The 16,590-nt window shown below is 36.6% G+C and overlaps 1 protein-coding gene across 36 annotated transcripts in view; it reads right to left on the bottom strand.

Moving 5' to 3' along the window:
- Nucleotides 1-16,590, bottom strand: part of CELF2 (CUGBP Elav-like family member 2) — a 683,959-nt gene that overhangs the window by 346,025 nt on the left and 321,344 nt on the right. For all 36 annotated transcript variants that reach the window (XM_077472885.1, XM_077472887.1, XM_077472889.1 and 33 more), the window contains one exon: nucleotides 16,045-16,241. In XM_077472885.1, the coding sequence (XP_077329011.1) occupies nucleotides 16,045-16,241 (197 nt within the window). The remainder of the gene's footprint in view (nucleotides 1-16,044; nucleotides 16,242-16,590) is intronic.

The raw sequence follows: 16,590 nt of genomic DNA, 5'->3' as shown, positions 1-16,590 counted from the left end.
ATTGGACTACAGTTCTGAATAAATGCTATCACACTGAATCTTCTGAAGAGGTGAAATGTATTAAAACAAGTGACATGGAATTAAATGAATCAAACATATTACACAAAATGCAGTTCGGTAAGCACAATTTTTCTGCAGCTTGGGAGCAGAGATCATTTTCTCAGAGATGGATTTCACTTACTTTCAAATAAATTACTTTAGCCATTGTTGTGATTTGAAACGCCAAATAGAAATTTAATACCCAAAATACGTCAAACCATTTTCTTTATGTGAAATGTACAATGAATCATTTAAAATACATAGAGATCCTTTGGTGTGAAATCGGTTGCAAGGAATAGGTCACATGTAACCATTTAACTTCAGCCACACTGGATGTGTGCTACTGGCTTGGAGTAGGTTCCACTATATTTAAATACAGACTTTATCTCAAACTGTGTAGTACTACAAGTGAGCCTTTTTGTGCTCCAGGGTCTTTAAGCTGTACCCTCAGACGTCATCTATGCCGGTGAAAAGTGGTACTTGAGCTAGTCCTTTTACATATTACCAGGGCTATATTTGGACTTTGCGCACTTGAATGGTACACCCTTTGGTACAAGCTCCACTCACTGCATCATGCAGTTATTTTAATAAAAATTAATATGAGAATGTGCTATTAGAAGGACCTACTTTTTAACTATACTGAACAATGAAATAGAAAGAGGAGAGTTTTTTTCATGTTTCTTCAAGTATAGTAATTCTTCTCACTCTCATTTGTAATGCTTAGCATCCCCTGCAAAGACTTCCTCTATAGTGTATTTGCTGAATTTAATCATACATCTTAAGAAGTAGCCAAAAGCTAAAAACAACAACCATGAAAACAACCAGAGTTTGTAAATGTATTGCTCAGTACTGATCCCTTGGATTGGCTTACAATGGCACCAAAGTGGCATCTCAAAATATGTAGCCCTGTATATAATTATTTATCCTTGTCTTTACTAAGAAATGTGCTGATGTTGATTTTTAGCAAACATTACCATTTCAATTTTTTCAGGTATAGCATATTACCATAACTTTGAAGCTGAACCAACCTAGTATGGTCCTTTTGGCAACTGCATGGGCATAGCTACTGACATAGTAAAGCATATTGTTAGCAAACAGCCAAGAAAATGTCAATGCAGTACAATTCCCTATACTGCTAATTTTATAGCTTCATGTTTGAGTAAAAGTGCGGGTACCACAATAAATGTGGACCAGCTAAAATTTTCCTAAGACCAAAAAGGAAAATATCCCTCCTCAATACATATGTACAGTGCCTTGCAAAAGTATCTCCCCTTGGCATTTTTTTGTGTTTTGCTGCCTCACAACCTGGAATTAAAATGGATTGTTTGAGGATTTGCATTATTTAGTGTATAGAACATGCCCACAGAACAGAACTTTGAAGATTCTTTTTTTTTATTCTGAAGCAAACAACAAATAGGACAACATAACAGAAAAAGTCAAAGTAACTATTCACTCCCCTAAAGTCAATACTTTGTAGAGCCACCTTTTGTGGTTATCACAGCTCCAAGACGCTTTGGATAAGTCTCAATGAGCTTGCTATATCTTACCAGTGGGATTTTTGACCTCCTTGCAAAACTGCTCCAGCTCCTTCGAGTTGGATGGTTTGTACTTGTGAACAGCAATCTTTAAGTCTGAACATAGATTTTCTATTGGATTATCAGTTTTTTATTTCTGAAAAATTATTTTATGCATATATTTTTCAGATTTTACTTCACCAACTTAGACTATTGTGTTCTGATCCATCACATATAATTCAGATTAAAAAAAGATTGAACTAAAGTCTGTAATGTAACAAAATAGGTAAAAAACCAAGGGGGTGAATACTTTTGCGAGGCACTGTATAACAATGCAGGGTCTTCCTTTACAGGTATTGAAAGTACTGGGCTCCTGTATATACAGGCATTTGAATAAAGAGTTACAGCCTTTGCATTGTAACCCCTAGATGCTCCAACATCTCTATATAACTAATGCCCCGTACATACGAGCGGATTTTCCGCTGGAAAAAACGTGGATGGTTTTTCCAACAGAATTACGCTCAAGCTTAGCTTGCATACACACGGTCACACAAAAGTTCTACAATGAGCTGAGAAAATTAAGTTCAATGCTTCCGAGCATGCGTCAAATTGTTTCTGAGCATGCGTAGGAATTTTGCGCGCCGGGATTTCTACAGACGATTGAAATTTCTGATCCGAACTTTTTCCGACCGAAAAATAGAGAACCTGCTCTCAATCTTTTGCTGTCAGGAATTCTGCCAGCAAAAGTCCGATGGAGCATACACATGGTCGGAATTTCTGACCAAAAGCTCACATACGACTTTTGCTGGCAGAATTTATGATCATGTGTATGGGGCTTCAGCCAAAACTAAAGGTTGGAGAGTATTGTATTAATGTGCTAAAACATCTTCCTTCTAACCCCTATTCATTTACCTGTGTGACATGGCTAGTACAAAAAAGCTGCACATATTTTTGCTCACGCTATGGAGCTATTAACTATGGCCATTAACTACTTGCTGACCACAATATGTATTTATACATTGCAGTTTTCAAGTGGTTTACCGGGGTTATGGCCAAAGCTTTCCACCATAACCCCAGTAGATTTCCTTTCAGCCAGTAGCTGGCTTTCTCATGAAAGCAATGTGAGTGGCTCATTAGCCACTTTATCATTCATATCTTTTGGGCCTACTATTTTCGCTGGCTTGCCCGAGAAATTATCTGACGGTGCCACAGCTGGTTACAGAGGCAGTGAGAGACTATATCATCTTTGATTGCCTCTATAGCCTTGGGGGACTGGAGTGACGTAATGATTTTTTTTAAGCAAAAGGTCAATTTTTTTTGATCTTTTACTTTTAAAGGTAAAGGACCTTTTGACCCCAAATCTCTATATAAAGAGGACCTGTTTACAGGGATGTTTACATTCCTAATAATAGGAATAGAAATTATCAAAAATAAAATAAATACATTTTTTTAAAGCACCCCCCTCCCTCTGTACTTGCATGCAGAAGCAAATGCATATGTAAGTTGTATATGCATGCATATGTACATGGTGTTCACACCACACATGTGAGGTATCATCACAAACATTAGAGTGAGAGCAATAATTGTAGTGCTCAACCTCCTCTGTAAGTCTAAACAGGTAACCTATAAAGGCGTTTAAATCGCCAAGGAAGATTATTAGGTACAGTAGTTTGTCGCCATTCCACGAGCGTGTGTAATTTTAAATTGTGACATGTTAGGTATCTATTTACTTGGTGTAACAAAAAAATGTGATATATATTGTTTTTTTTATTGTTTAATTCATTACAATGTATTTTTTCTAAAACAATTCTGTTTGAAAAAGTGCTGCGCAAATACCGTATGACATAAAAAATTGCAAGAATCGCCATTTTATTCCATAGGGTCTCTGCTAATATATATATATATATATATATATATATATATATATATATATATATATATATATAAAATGTTTGGGGGTTATAAGTAATTTTCTAGCAAAAAAATACTGATTTAAACCAAACAAGGCTTGGTATACACCCTGATATCAGAGGTTAGATTCAAGGCCAAAATATTTTTAAATTATGCATGTATGCAGATGACGGTATGTTGTTTCTTTCTCAGCCTCATATCTCCTTACCTAATCTGCTAGCAGTTCTGCATACATTTTCTGATCTGTCAGAGCTTATAGTCAGTCTCTATAAATTAATGGTTATGACCAGTGTGACCAGTGTTATGACCTTTCCTCTTCCCAGTGTGAAACACTCAAAATCTTAATTTCACTTTGTGTGGTCTAATAAAGTAATTTCCTATCTGTGTCAACCCTGGAACACACTTATCATTTCAATATAATTACCCTCCTATTATTGCCAAGATTTCATTGCTGGATAGAGTTACATCAATAACGATGGATGTCCTCTCAAAACTCTAGGGCTTTCCTTATCACAGTAACTGTTTCTTTTCTTAACCAAGTACAATACGAGATTGATAGATTTCTTTGGTAAATGGAAAAGTGAGATTTCCGAAACAAATTCTATTTCACTCCCATGCTAGTGATGGTAAAGGTCTTCGCCATATTTGGCTCTAATAAAGTGGAAATAAAGTTGATTGTATAACAAATAGCTGTTAGGCAGGGTATTACTTGCAGAAGAGACCCTATTGGTCTATTCTGTAATAAATGCATCCTTCTGCCTTGTGATCTGAACACTTTCTCAATTTACATCTTTTTTGAGTGATTCAGCCTTTATCGCTGCATTTCCTTGATCCAAACACTTTCACTAGTGGTAGGTTATTAAACTAACTACACTTTCGTCTTTACAAGATGACTCAACTTTGGCGTCTTTTGCTCACCTTCAACAACTCAAGCACATCTCTCCTTATGAGACCCTCAGCTACTTTTAAATTAAAATTTTTTATGCCATGCATGTCTTGCAATCCTTATTTTCTCCCCCCTCAGTTTATGAACAAATATGTGCCAATTCCCCAGGAGTAAAGGACTAATTTCTTCCTTATATGTTTATATGTCTGCCAGTTTTTCCCTGGATAAAACACCTCACAAGCTTAAATGGAAGAAGGATTGCAGAGAGCAGTTTTCCCCTAAGGAATGGGATGATATACTGTGCAATGTGCATAAATCCACTAAATTACTCCCTATCAAAGAAACTGTGATTACAAATATTACCTGATGGTATTATAAGCCCTTTAAATTCCATTCTATCTTTCCTGAAGTTTGTAATACATGCTTTCGTGGATGCTCTTTTAAAGTCTCTCTGGTCACATTTAATGAAATTGTGATACATTATTACCAGTTTGCCAAAGAGCTACTAACCTTTCAACTAAACTTCCTGGACACCCTGTAAACATATGTATGGCCATTGTTTTTTTTATTTGCATCAGTTCCTGATATTGCACACTTCATAAAAAGATGTATTCACACACCATAGAAAGTTATGTTTTATTCAAACTATCTTTGTAGCTGGCTGATGGGTGATAGCTCTAAACTGGAAATTTGCTTCTATCCTTTTTTTTTTTTCTAAATTAACGCTATACTTGATTCAATTATGTTAATGGAAAGAAATGTTCATATTTTTATACATGATACTATAGTTAACTTTTTGGGTAAATTGAATTTTTGGTCAACTATTCATCATTTATATGTTAGCTAAAGGTTTTGGTCTTGTATAAAAGCAGCACTAACTTTTCAGCAGGTGAACTTTTATCACCTTAGTGCACTTTTGTTCGAAACTCTGTGATGTTTCATCTGTGTTTGATTTGTGTTCAGACTTTGTGCCTTTCAAAATCTGTATTTTGTATCTCCTGTTATTATTTTTGAAATATTTCATTTAAAAAGTTTGTAAACACAACAAAAGCTGCACATCTAGATGGAGACAAAGGAAATGAACTGCTGTTTCCTGTCCAGAGAAATAACCAACAATAGTTCATACATGTTCTACAGGATTCAATTAATAACACTTCCTTCTACATGTGTGAAATATATGAACCCTAATTATATGCATGCTTATTTAATTTGGCATAGCAAAGAGCAATGGTTATTTTCAAACCTCAGTAACTCATGGCAGCCAATCAAATTTGGCATTTTATTAACACAGTAGTCAGAGCATCAGATGAGAAATTATTTTTGGTTGACAGTTGTTCGTTACTGCACTTTGATTGCAACTTGTATGTCAACATATGTGCAACACAATACCTTTTTTTGTTTAAACTATTTAATAAAGTAGTCTGTATTTGATATTACATCTTATAAAAACACTATCTTTTGAGCAATTTTTGAAAATGGGGAACAAGTTTTTTGGGTGCAAAAAAAACATTTTTAAATCCAGAATAAATAATTTTCTGTATGAAAGCTCAATACAGTTGATGTAATACAATTAGACTTTAATCTATTGATAACTGATATATACAAATGATAAGCAATGAAATGAAAGATGGACTAGGTATTCTATCTGAAAGTTTATTAGCTACAGTGTATCTGAAAGTGGCTTTGAAATTTCCTTGGGCTCCCTCCTAAAAGTGCAATTATTCGTTGTGAAGCCCATGTGTGAGTTAAGGTGATATTAATATAAAGCAGAGGTAATCGATGTGAGTAAAATGCTAAAGTGTTTTATATTACAGTACTTCTCTTTGGTGAAATCACAGTAATTGAAAAATCATGTTCTAGGGTAGAAAATGCATTATAAATACTTGAAAGTACAGGAAAAAAAGGACATAATGAACTTTGAATGATGTAAATGGATATGAATTCAGTGAAGGTGGTACAAGCATGGTATATAGAATGACTAAACATAAAACAAATGTTCCTTAGTACAAAGGAAATATTCTTAATATTATATCACATACAAGGAAGAAAAAAATTAGCCCTTCAGATTAGGAAATGCATTTCTTGCTGTTGGTAGGTTTAACGTCTGCGCTGAAAATTGAATTCATAGTGCAAAAGAACATATGTAGTAGCCCACTGCAACCAATCACTTCTATTATCACAATGCACAAGCAGTACACAACCAACATTCTGGGTCCAAAGGCTGCTCAAACCATTGCTCTTTTCACTGTTGTGAAACAAACCTCTGTATATTATATATACATTATTTGTTTCCTTATTATGATGCGGATGTTAAACACTATGGCAACACCTGCCAAAAACAAAAATATGAATTGTAGGTGGAACTTGTATAAGGTGAGGTTATGGGCCTGTGAGGTTATGTGACACATGCACTATAAAACATTGTTAGTTGACTGCATCTTAACTAAACAACTTCAAGTAATTGTAAAGGCAGAAGGTTTTTTTTTTTTATCTTAATGCATTCTATGCATTAAGATAAAAAGCCTTCTGTGTGCAGCAGCCCCCCTAATATCTACCTGGGTCCCACTAGATCCAGTGGTGTTGCAAGAATGTCTTGGCTGGCCGGGACAGCAGCACAACACCACTGGCTCCCTCTGCTGTTAATCAAAGTCAGTAAGCCAATGAGTAGAGAAAGGGGGTAGGCCGGGCCGCAGCTCAGTGTTTGAATGGACACAGAGAGCTGTGGCTTGGCTCCGGTGCCCCCCTAGCAACCTGCTTGCTGTGGGTGCACTCAACAGGAGGGAGGGGCCAGAAGCATCAAACAGGGAGCCAAGAAGAGGAGGATCTGGGCTGCTCTGTGCAAAACCAGTACAAAGGGCAGGCAAGTATAACATGTTTGTTGTTTTGAATGAAAAAAAAAAGGTCTGTAGCTGCTGACTAATAAAAAACAGTCTTCACTGCCATTTTCATTCTCGTGCCACCATCTTGGATTCAGAATCCGGCTGTGCTTTCCTTATAACTCACAGCCGGCCCCCTTTTGCAAATTTGCAAGATGCATCCAATTGGGGAGAATGTCTTGAAGCCTCCTGAAATGTGTGATCTGATCCCAGGAGGCAACAAGTTGGTGGAAAAGGGGTGAGTGGCAGGACCAAGGCTATAGGCCTAGGCAAAGAGCGAGGAAGTGTTGAAAAAAGTACCTACTACCCCCAAAAAATAAAAAACAAACAAATGTGTGAAAGGGAGGGGGTAGGTTAGGATTACTGTATGTAACATCTGGAATGTGAGTGAGATTGACTTTAAAGAAAAAACACTCTACCAGGTGATTCTTGAAATACCTTTTCAGAAAGCACAAAGACAACTATTTGCAGAAGTCCATGCATATGCTGTCTTGGTGCTGTACATGATACTGTACACTTCTTTCCCAGAGAGAGAATGAAAATCAGAAATGATCTACAGATTGTATGGCTTGTTTTAGTGGTGCTTTACCGCTGTTTAAGCTGCGCTTTTCGGACGCTATCGGGGTGCTTTTAACATTCACTAGTGGCCGAAGAAGGGGTTAATAGCACCCGAAGCACTTTTCAAGCACCTCGGAAGTGCTGCCCATTCATTCCAATGGGCGGGGGTGGTGTTGGAGCGATGTGTACAGCTATCCTACACCTCCCCAAAGATGCTGCTTGCAGGACTTTTTTTCCCATCCAAGCACTCGGGCTTTCACATTGGGGAGGTGTGAGAGGCTTTTTTTTAGTGCTAAAACACCTGAAAACTGTCTCAATGTGAAAGAGATCTAAAGGCCTGTCACATTTTTTGTAAAAAAATAAAAAAAATACAAGTACTCATTATAATATGTGCATTTATTATTTTTTTGCATTGGGATATGCAAAACATTGCAATCACAATAAATGAATTTCAGGTGCAAAGCACAGGCTTCTCAATCCCTGGGTCCCTGCTACATTTATTTAGCTATGGAGCTAAAGGAAGTAATCAATGAACACAGAGTGCAGCAAAGTTGCTACATTTGTACTCCATTAAGAACTACAAATCCATCAGCCACTGTGGCAGAAGGGACATGCAGTCTTCCATCCAGAGGTCAGTGTGAATTAAAGGATGATGCAGCTGGGGCAACACACAGTTGAACTAAAATAAAATAAATCTAGGATCTTGCCTGGAGACAAATATTGTGGTTCAGGATAAGAGGGGGTGGTTTTAAGGTAGGGGACTGCAGAATGTGACCACGTTGCACGCATGATTTTAAAATGAAACATGCTCAGAAAGGTGGAATTAGCCTTTATATAAGTGCCTTCCTGATTAAAGGGGCAACATTGCCATGCAATCTTGAACATGTCTGAAGCCTTGCTACACCCTGCTCAATCCAGAGAAGCAATTTCTCAGATTAGAACTCCAATTGCTACTAGAAAATAAACCAGGAGGAATACTGGAGCACATAAAGTTCAATTGTATAGGCTCACCTACCCTACTCAGTGTGTAATTGTTCTGTTGCTCTTCAACCAATCCCTGCATGAGTACTTTAGGTCCACCTTCCATGCACAGAACTTTTTTTACACCAAGCCAGAATGTCAATATTTCCAGAAGACTGTTGTACAAATGTCCCTTCTACCACAGATTCTACCTCTGAAAGTCTTCCACAGAAAATTAGTTTCCAGGATGGTTTTCTGCAGGAAAGTCTTCCGGGGCTTGTTGGACATGTAAAAAGCACCTGTTACAGTGACCCTTTAACAAACTTTTACTTATAGAAAAATCCATGGAGCACCTACACTAGTATTACTGTTTTACTATTTTATTACTGGTTTAGTATTACTGTTTGCAGGGTTTTTTTTTTTTGTCAGACAACCCTACTTTCACCCTAACGACATACTTTGCTATATCAAATAAATATTTTTTTTCCTTTAACAACATGCATTAATTATACTTAAAAATGATATACCATAAATGATAGCATATCTGTTAGCATACAGGAATACCCTCAGAATACACCTGCGATAGACATATATTTACTATACAATTGTTGCAGTAATCAGCTTTTTTCACATTGCATATGTTTTGTGCCTTCTACATTTGCAGTGATTTGCTTGCTGCCAGAAATGAAAGTTGAATTTTAATGCTGACTTCTAATGAGCCAAATCTGACGATTGAACAAGTGAATAGGGTCAAGCCATTTCCCATTTTATCTTAGACACATGAAATTATAGGACACATCTATTTCTCTCCTTCCTGCTCCTTAGGTTAAAATGGAAATGAGAAATAACAAGGTTAAGCCTGATCTAAGAATGATAACAGACCTTGTAAGTCTCATGAAAGTGAAATGGGAGATGTCAATATCTAAAGCATGCAGCTCTCCTAATCTCCAGGATAAACTAACAGGATGAAGAAGGGCCATCATCCATGAGAAAGAGCATGCAGGTACTGTAGTAAGGAGACAAGATATCTTTCTACGTAAGCCCTCTTAGAGCTAAATCCAATTCCACTGGGCTCTGAATAACTGCAAGATCTCTTCACCTTTATTCTAACTATGTTCATAGCAGTCATTCATAGAGATTTGGCACTTGTTAATTTTACTATTCAGCATAACCTACATACTTCTCTATATTCTCTATATAGCACATGTTTCACAACCTCACATTGCAGCTGTGCTTTTTGTTATACCCACCATATGCAAGATTATTAGATTAACTGGGGCCTACATTGAAATCTTTCAGCTGTGGTTTATATAAAATCTAACAGTGCAGGTTGTTCATGTGAACATGTCTTTCTTACAGTGCACCATATTATGAGTAAATGAAGTTACCATACTGACCCAACACTACCTAAAGTCAGCCATGCATGATTCATGTTTTTTTTATTCAACCAGTGGGTGGAACAAAAAAAGAGCCAATTGCCCCATCCACACATTCAATGTGGATGGGTGAATCCTTCCCGCTGAGCTATTGTATTCTCCTGGTGGAGGCAATTCCCCACCGGCAGAATACAATGATCAGTGTTGATGGCTATAGCCAGTGGCACCGATCATTCAAGAAAAAAAACTGACTGGTTGTAACCAAAAGTTGATTGAATAATGAACTTGTATACAACCAGCTACCCCATGCATGGCTCAAAATTCAGATGGTCCCTGCTGAATTGAACACATTTTGATCCATGTATGGCCAGCTTTAGAACAGTACTAAAAAAATGCTAGGCAGTAAAGCTTCCTGCCAAATAAAATCTTCTATAGCAATTTTCTTTTAACTATACAGCTGGCTATGGTCCATACAGACTACAGTGTATGCCCCTAGGCATTTATAAGATACTGAGAGTAGGAACTAGGGGGCCATGATAGGTATCAGTGACTGCCTATTCACTAACCTTAGCTATTAATGTCTACAAATCACAAAAATTCTCACAAAAATGTCAAAAAGTGTCACTTTGTGGTGGTGCTTGTACACAGTGTACTTGTACTTGTACTTGCTTGTACATGGTATGTACACAGTATGCATAACCAGAAAGAACCCTGATATGTAATATACTGCTCTTGTCAGCAGTTTTTTTTTTTCATTCTAGTACTGGGATTGATAATGTAACTATAGCAGGCAATTTGAGAGGCATTAAAGTGCTTGGAGAGGTATCAATGAATTGCGATTGATGGGAGTCAATAAGGGGTTAACTAGACCAATGTCTAGTAGAAAATAAATAACTACAAGTAAAAGTCCATATTTTAGGATGAGTCCATATTAGTCCATATGTAGGAAAGTTCACACGGTGGTGGGATAAGCCTAATGCTGTAGGATCCCAGGAACACTTTGTGTGTAGGCAGCCCGCTGTCAGAGTAGAAGGCTGCTCTGTAAGAAATGTGAAGAAGGGAGAGCGGTGCTAATCTGTGTGTAGTATTTAAAATGCACCAGATTTAATTAATGGTAAGTAACTCACAATATAACATTGATCTAGCAAATGAGAAGTAGTAAACCTCGCTGTGTTAAGCCCATCCGGATCACTGCAGTCCGTGCAGTAACCAGTTCTGGCCAAGCTGGGGGATTCCAGAGTTCTAAGACTGGAGGAGATTCACAGGACGAGCTGTGAAGACATCATTGGGAGGAGGACAGGTATGACAAAGGAGCATGCATGCTCCGAGTGCATGCAATCGCTATGCATCCTGTCCTCCTCCGATGACATTTTGTCAGCTCGCCCCATGCCTCTCTCTTCTTCACAATCCCTCCCATGTTATACTGTACATAGAAAGAAGAAAGTGCCTGAAATGCAGGTTTTAACCACAGAGCAAGACATAATGACAATTATATTCCACTTTGATATGCTTCTTTTTTAGTAATCACAAAGACAAACACTACATTGAACAATAAATTGTAAATCTAAGGCCCAAGGTATACATTTTGATGAAGCAGCTCTGGCTTCTCAACTAACAAACATAAATAAAGTTGTAGCAAAAGTAAACAGATCCAAGGCAATATGAAAATTTGTATGTAAATGCCCGCAAGATCAAATACAATGGCAATTTTCAAAATGTTTCATTGTTGAAAAAAAACCCAAAAAACATAACCAACAAAAAAATGCATTCCACACACAGTAAGACCCTACACTGATCTTTCAACCACCATCTTGACCTAGCTAGCAGATTACATTTTGGTTACAGAAAATGTAATATACAATTCACATTTCACTATCCATATTGCACTATAATCCTAATGAAAAAGTTCTGGATGATAGAAAAAACATGTGCATTTTGTTTATGGAGAAAGTAAAGTAATATATATTATATATTCTCTTTGTAGAGTGTAAATTCACTGTGCAAAGTCAATGCTCACTTTTTTGTTTATTGAATAAAGTAAAGCTGTGAAATCATGTGAAAACAAAGATGCTGATTTTTTTTGCCTTCCACATTATTGGATATTCAGCATGCACGTAGACAAATGTGTTAACATTTATTTTCCTAAGTGAACAGTCTTTACTCCTTATCTCTGATTTAATGTGGTAATATTGTTCTGTAAAGAAATGTTAATGTTCTTGAAAGAATATAACTGTACTGCTATAACTATCAATTATAATCTACAAAATATGCATGGAGTGTTTGTTCCAGTTTCATCTTACTAAAAAAAAAAATACAGTAATTTGCTTCTTGTTAAAAAGTTTGAAAATATGATGACATGTATGCGGCCAGGATAAAGTCATAAGGCTGATTACAATCAAATAAATACTTAAATCAAACATTGCTAGCTATTTGAGGAAGCTGGAAGCACCTGATATAGTTCAACTATATACTTTTGCAAGCAAAAGTCCTGTTTCCATAAGATAGGCTGTTCAAAGTGAACATAACGTTACCTTATATACTAAGATACCGGTAAGTGATTATTAACTTTAAAAATGTCCTGTGGCAGATTCAAAAATCAAGGTAGTTCTCTATATCGCCACTATTACGAAGCATCGCTGTTTCGCAAAAAATTTAAAAATAATTACATCCACTTTGTAGATAACAAAACTGGGGGTATTAAGACTAACTATAAGTTGATGTACAGAGACAGGCACAGTGCCTGTCTTTTTATTGTTTCTTTATGCTGTGTAGTAGTATGTTTGCCATCGCTATTCCCTCCCCACTAGACACTGGTTGTTAAGGATGCTGATGCCTCCGCAGCTGGAAACCTCCTAACAACCAGAGGCACTCAATGGGTGGAGCCTTAAAGGGAAGCTGAGACTCTAGTTCCTCATCAGGTCTTCTTTCTCCTTGTGATTACAATCAGGCAATGAGAAGATTCTTTAACTAATAGATACTATTATAATACTGTCTGCCTAAAAAGGAGACTGGATCTGAGGGGGAATTATTATCTGCAAATCCCCATCAGGATCTGCCCACCCAGCCACTGTAGGAGGAAGCTGCACCAAGGAAAGAGTGTACGTTTGGACACTTTCAATGCTTCTCCACAGATGGTGCATGTCCCAGGTTCATCTATCTGTTTACAACAGGTACATACATCTGTCATCCACATCGACATTTGTCATGTGGAGGCAATGAGGAATTCTAAAGAGTGTCTTAGACACTATTTATGAATTCCCCTGAATGTGTTTTTCTGTACACCACCGCACTTGTTTTATGTGAAATGGGCCCAAACACTCAACAGACATGGTGTAAACAAACCTTTACTTAACAAACCCTGGGACTGAATTTGGGTTGTACTCTTTGTTTCAGATCCCATAGGAAGGCTAACGTTTACACAGACAATCAAATAGTGAATAAAGACTGATTGTCATGCATATTTAAAAAATGGTTAGACATTAATAGGTATCTTAATGTTTACCGTGCAAATATTCTAATCATTATAGTCATATAAAATAGAAAACAAGCTATGTAAAGGCTATGTAAATCTATAGATTTGCATTTTAGACTATTTATTAGTAAAAAGCACAACTGGAAATATATTGTATAAAATAATATTCTATACTATAGTATTTGTTTGATTTCACAAGTAGACAATAGAAGCAGGTGTCTGAACAGGTAGTATGGGTTTTGCACATTCGTACTTCATTAGTAAATAATCCCAAGTGAGCACAAAATAATACACTTGAAAAGTGTACAGCTAGTCTATTCAATACCAGGCTCAATAGCTGCATGTAAAGTTAATTAAAGAAGGTTTAGTTGAGTGTACCCATCTCTACATAGAGGAAGCAAGCCCATATTGGCAAAGAAAACAGCTTGCAAAAATCAATGTTTATTTTGAACTTTAAAAGTTTTAATTCCATGTGATTGATTAAAGTAAAAAAAAATTGCATTAATTAATTATTCTTTTTTTTTTTAAAACAAGCATTTGGCTGTTTTCAGTTCAGTCTTCATATACTCAATATTAAATTGATGCTGCGTGTTGCAATGCAAATCATGAAAGTTGTCGTCTGGCAAACATACACTTTCTAAATGTCACCCTCAAAAGTATTAAACTACTGTACTTAAAAAAGACCATCAAAATGCAAACTTTTATCTATATCTAAACACCTTCTAGAAATCATAAAAATGTATGTATATATTTAAATCTCTTTTCATTGTTTATCCGCAATAGATTATCAAAGCAAAACCATTATATTAATGTGATCAACTCATTAAGGAAGATAACACCACCAGCTTACAGTCACAAAGCAATGCATGTCATAATAGGTTATTCCATGAACAATCATACATGAAAAGTTTTTTTGAAAAAAAAAAGTTAATCTCTTTTCACTGACAAAAGTCTCCAATTTAAAGTTGAATTCCAGGCAAACAGCTAGATACACAGATGAAATACATACCCTATATTACCAAAAGTATTAGGCCACCTGCCTTTACACGAACATGAACTTTAATGGCATCCAAGTCTGTAGGGTTCAATATTGAGTTGGCCCACCCTTTACAGCTATAACAGCTTCAACTCTTCTGGGTTGGCTGGCTACAAGGTTTAAGAGTAGGTCTATGGGAATGTTTGGCCAATATTCCAGTTCATGTGCATGTAAAGACAGGCGCCCCATTACTTTTGGTAATATTGTTTATATGGGAGCAGTTTCAGATGTCAAAGGTTTGGTATTTCTGCCTATCCAGCACTGAGTTTTACACAGCTCTGTTAGACAGCAGAGCCCCGTCTGGAAGGACAGAAGACCTGATTTTACTCTGCTGCAGTTAAGGAACGCTTGCAAATTGTGTTCCTCCCTCAGCCTATGACTGTACAGTAAAAAGAGGAAAAGCAGACTGATGAGCTCATCTCTTTGTTTTCTCCTTCTATCAGCATATTAGTACATGATCACTACAGCCAAACTAACTTCCTCCTTATGCTTCTTATTCCTCTACCAGTCTGAGCTATATTGTACATAGAACTGGAAGAGATCGATAACAGATATCAGGAACTTACACTGCTTGTATTTAAAAAAAAAGCATACACGAGGAAAGAGATTTAACCTCCACCTATGGAAATGCTTCTTTACAGGAAGAGCTGTGAAAATGTGGAACAGGCCTACCAACAACTAGTTCTGGACAGCTTAGTAGATTATGGTAAAAAAAAAGAATGGCTGAATGCATTCCTGAATTATAAAAAAAAAAATAACACCAGGGATTGTTAATCCTGGAAATATCTTATTTCCTTCTGGGGATTAGAAGGCAATTTATTTGATTTATATAGGGTTTTTGTGATCTTCCTCTGGATCGACTGTGGGCGTAGATATTTGCATGTGGAGATTTTCTATTTATTTATGCTGTTCATTTATTTATTTGCCTATTGGTTGAAATAGATGGACTTTTTTCAATCTGACTAACTATAAAACATGATATATTAATGAATATGCAGTTGACTGAATTTGTGCCTTTTAAATCTGCCTGGAGTTCAGCTTTAATGTGAGTTTATTATATTTTAACCTTCTTAGTTAAGTCAAGCAGGTTATCCTACACTTCAGTTCATCTCCAACTCTTATTCCAAACTTTGCAGTCTAGTGCAAATTTATTAAGCATTTACAAAAAATTGTTTATTGAAGTGTAGCTTTCTTCCACACTTCCAATGCATTTTTATTAAATCCTACTTGAAATGTCTTTTAACTGACAGAGCATGCAGGGCACTGTAGCTCAACTAAAACTAAAAGTGTCACTTCTGCAGTGCAGATGCCTAGGCTAAAAAAAGTGTAACTTTGTTCTGGCTACATCAACAATGTTCAAAACTGGCAAAACACGCTGACTTTGTTTAGAAAGTGAAGATTCTCATAAATCACTACCTTTGCTTTGGGGTGGATTTTGACTTCTGTCTCGCAAGACATTGATCTGATAGACGGCTCCGTAAGGCTCAAAAAGGTCTTTGAGTTCTTTTTCTGACCATGAACGTGGGATCTGTCCAACAAACATCTTAATGGCATCTGGGTCTGGCTGGTCTGAGTGATCCAAAGCTCCATTCATCTTGTTGGTTGTACCGTTACTGTAAAGAGAGAAATACACAGGCATCATTAACCCTGACAAAGCATACAACAAATACAAAGATAGATCAGAGCTACACACATGTAGCCTGTAACTTTCTAGTTAGATTGAATTCAAGGACTGTAAACTTTAGAAATTTCACATATCAGGCATCGAATCTAGAATTTTGTTCATTTTTCTAGTAAACAACGCAGACAGACACTCATCACCATATATTGCAAGAAATTTTTTTGGTAAAAGCAGGAACAATTTTGGTAATAAAGTCATATGAAAAAAAATATGAAACACTTGCCAGGCTGTCAGATGAACAGTGCAAGATGACAGAGATGAATCTGTAGATTGTGTAGAAC

This window comes from Lithobates pipiens, unplaced genomic scaffold (assembly GCF_037356315.1).
Source record: "Lithobates pipiens isolate NorthernLeopardFrog02 unplaced genomic scaffold, aLitPip1_a1.2 Scaffold_8, whole genome shotgun sequence".
NCBI lineage: Eukaryota > Metazoa > Chordata > Amphibia > Anura > Ranidae > Lithobates > Lithobates pipiens.
Note: the sequence above shows the minus strand (reverse complement) of the source record. Positions and strands in the feature narration are given on the sequence as shown.